The 1910-nt window shown below is 41.5% G+C and overlaps 1 protein-coding gene across 1 annotated transcript; it reads left to right on the top strand.

Annotated features, from left to right (window-relative positions):
• The first annotated feature begins 541 nt into the window (after nt 1-541).
• On the top strand, nt 542-1480 carry LOC100713623 (olfactory receptor 52J3-like). The gene has a single exon (XM_003465305.4). The coding sequence runs from the start codon at nt 542-544 to the stop codon at nt 1478-1480; it is 939 nt and encodes a 312-aa protein (XP_003465353.4).
• The last annotated feature ends 430 nt before the right edge of the window (nt 1481-1910 follow it).

The following is a 1910-nucleotide window of genomic DNA, read 5'->3' as shown; positions in this document are numbered from 1 at the left end:
TGCCTATCACCTAGGATTTGTAAGGTACTTTAACCATGGATTGTGTAAAGGCACTTTAATCTTCCTTTCTTGTCTATTAATTTTGTTCTATGAACTGTGTTAATTCTTACAGAGTCTCTCACCAAAGACTAGATTCCCAGATTTTAATCTTCTTATACGTCTTTCAAAAACAGTGGAAAGCTTTAAATATTAGAAGCATGCACTGACTCTTTACAAATCTCCATTTCAGAATGAGAAGACTATCAACACAAAGAATCAAAACTCAGAATCTAACCATATTCTGAAACATTCAAATGATTAAGAGGATGATTAAGTGATGATCTTCATTAAGAGACATATTTTTCATAGTAAAGTGACTTTGATGCTGCTGGAATGGACAGCTACCAACTTACATTCTACATTTTTCCTCTGCTGATCTCTCTCTTCTCCCTGTTTGCCTTTCTGTCTCTGTCTGTGTCTGTCTCTGTGTCTCTCTTTTGATGTTTCATCCTCCATGCCCAAATCCCAGAGGGAGACTTTCATTTCCCCTAATCAGCACAGAATGTTATACCACTATAATGGGAGCATCTTTCACCCAGCCACATTTTTCCTCATTGGAATCCCAGGTCTGGAGAAGATCCATGGCTGGCTCTCCCTGCCTTTCTGCTCTATTTACCTTGTGGCTTTAATGGGGAATGCCACGATTTTGATAGTCCTCAAGACAGAGCAGTCCCTCCGAGAGCCCATGTTCTACTTTCTGGCCATCCTTTCAACAGTCGATTTGGCTCTTTCTACCACCTCTGTGCCCCGCACGCTGGGGATCTTCTGGTTTGAAGCTCATGAGATTACCTTTGGAGGTTGTGTGGCTCAGATGTTTTTGATCCATGCCTTCACTGGCATGGAGGCTGAAGTCCTGATGGCCATGGCTTTGGACCGCTATGTGGCCATCTGTGCTCCACTACAGTACACAGCCATCCTGACATCTCGGGTGCTGGTGGGCATTGGGTTCTGGATTGTAATTCGTCCAGCATTGTTCTTACTTCCCTTAATCTATCTTATCTACCGGCTACCCTTTTGCCATGCTCGTACCATCGCCCATTCCTACTGTGAACATATGGGCATTGCAAAGTTACCCTGTGGAAATATTCGTATCAATGCTATCTATGGGCTCTTCGTGGTCTCACTGTTTCTTCTGAATCTTGTCCTTATTGCCAGCTCCTATGTGCACATTCTCCGTGCTGTCTTCCACCTCCCATCCCAGGATGCACGGGGAAAAGCCCTCAGCACGTGTGGCTCTCACCTAGCCGTTCTCTGTGTTTTCTATATCCCTTCGGTCTTCTCCTTCCTCACTCACCGATTTGGACACAGCATTCCACACTACGTTCACATTCTTGTTGCAAACCTCTACTTGGTTATTCCACCTGTGCTTAACCCCATCATTTATGGAGTGAGGACCAAACAGATAAGAGAGCGAGTGCTCAGTTTGTTTAATAAAAGATAAGTGTCTTGTGTTCTGTTTCTAAGGTGTTTCTTTGCTCTAGGAAGATTTATGTGCTTGCCTTAAAGCAAACTTTCCCTATATCCTCCTGAATGTTTACCTCATTACTGTGAATTTCCAATTCAAGTTTTCATGCTGTTGTGCACTAATTGATTTAAAAACTAAGAAACAACATTTCATATCTAATTCACCGATGAATGAGATATCCTGGAAGGAAAATCCTGGAAGAAACTTGTGTGACATTTGCTCATATGATCTCATGCATAATACTTGATAACTTCATTTTCTATAATTGTCACTGGAATTTGACCCTAATTTTGCTTCTTTTATTGTTTTATTCTGTTTTCTCTTTCCCTCGTTACTTTATGCTTTCCCTTTTTTTTCCTTTTTCTTTCTTTATTTCTTTCTATTTCCTCCCCACCCTTCCTTCCTT

This window comes from Cavia porcellus, unplaced genomic scaffold (genome assembly GCF_034190915.1).
Source record: "Cavia porcellus strain 051 isolate PalLab524CR breed Dunkin Hartley unplaced genomic scaffold, mCavPor4.1 scaffold_9, whole genome shotgun sequence".
NCBI classification, from domain to species: Eukaryota; Metazoa; Chordata; class Mammalia; order Rodentia; family Caviidae; genus Cavia; species Cavia porcellus.
Note: the sequence above shows the minus strand (reverse complement) of the source record. Positions and strands in the feature narration are given on the sequence as shown.

Bases quoted from the DNA above. Each gene is read 5' to 3' on its own strand.
- LOC100713623 (XM_003465305.4), top strand. From the start codon at position 542: ATGTTATACCACTATAATGGGAGCATCTTTCACCCAGCCACATTTTTC.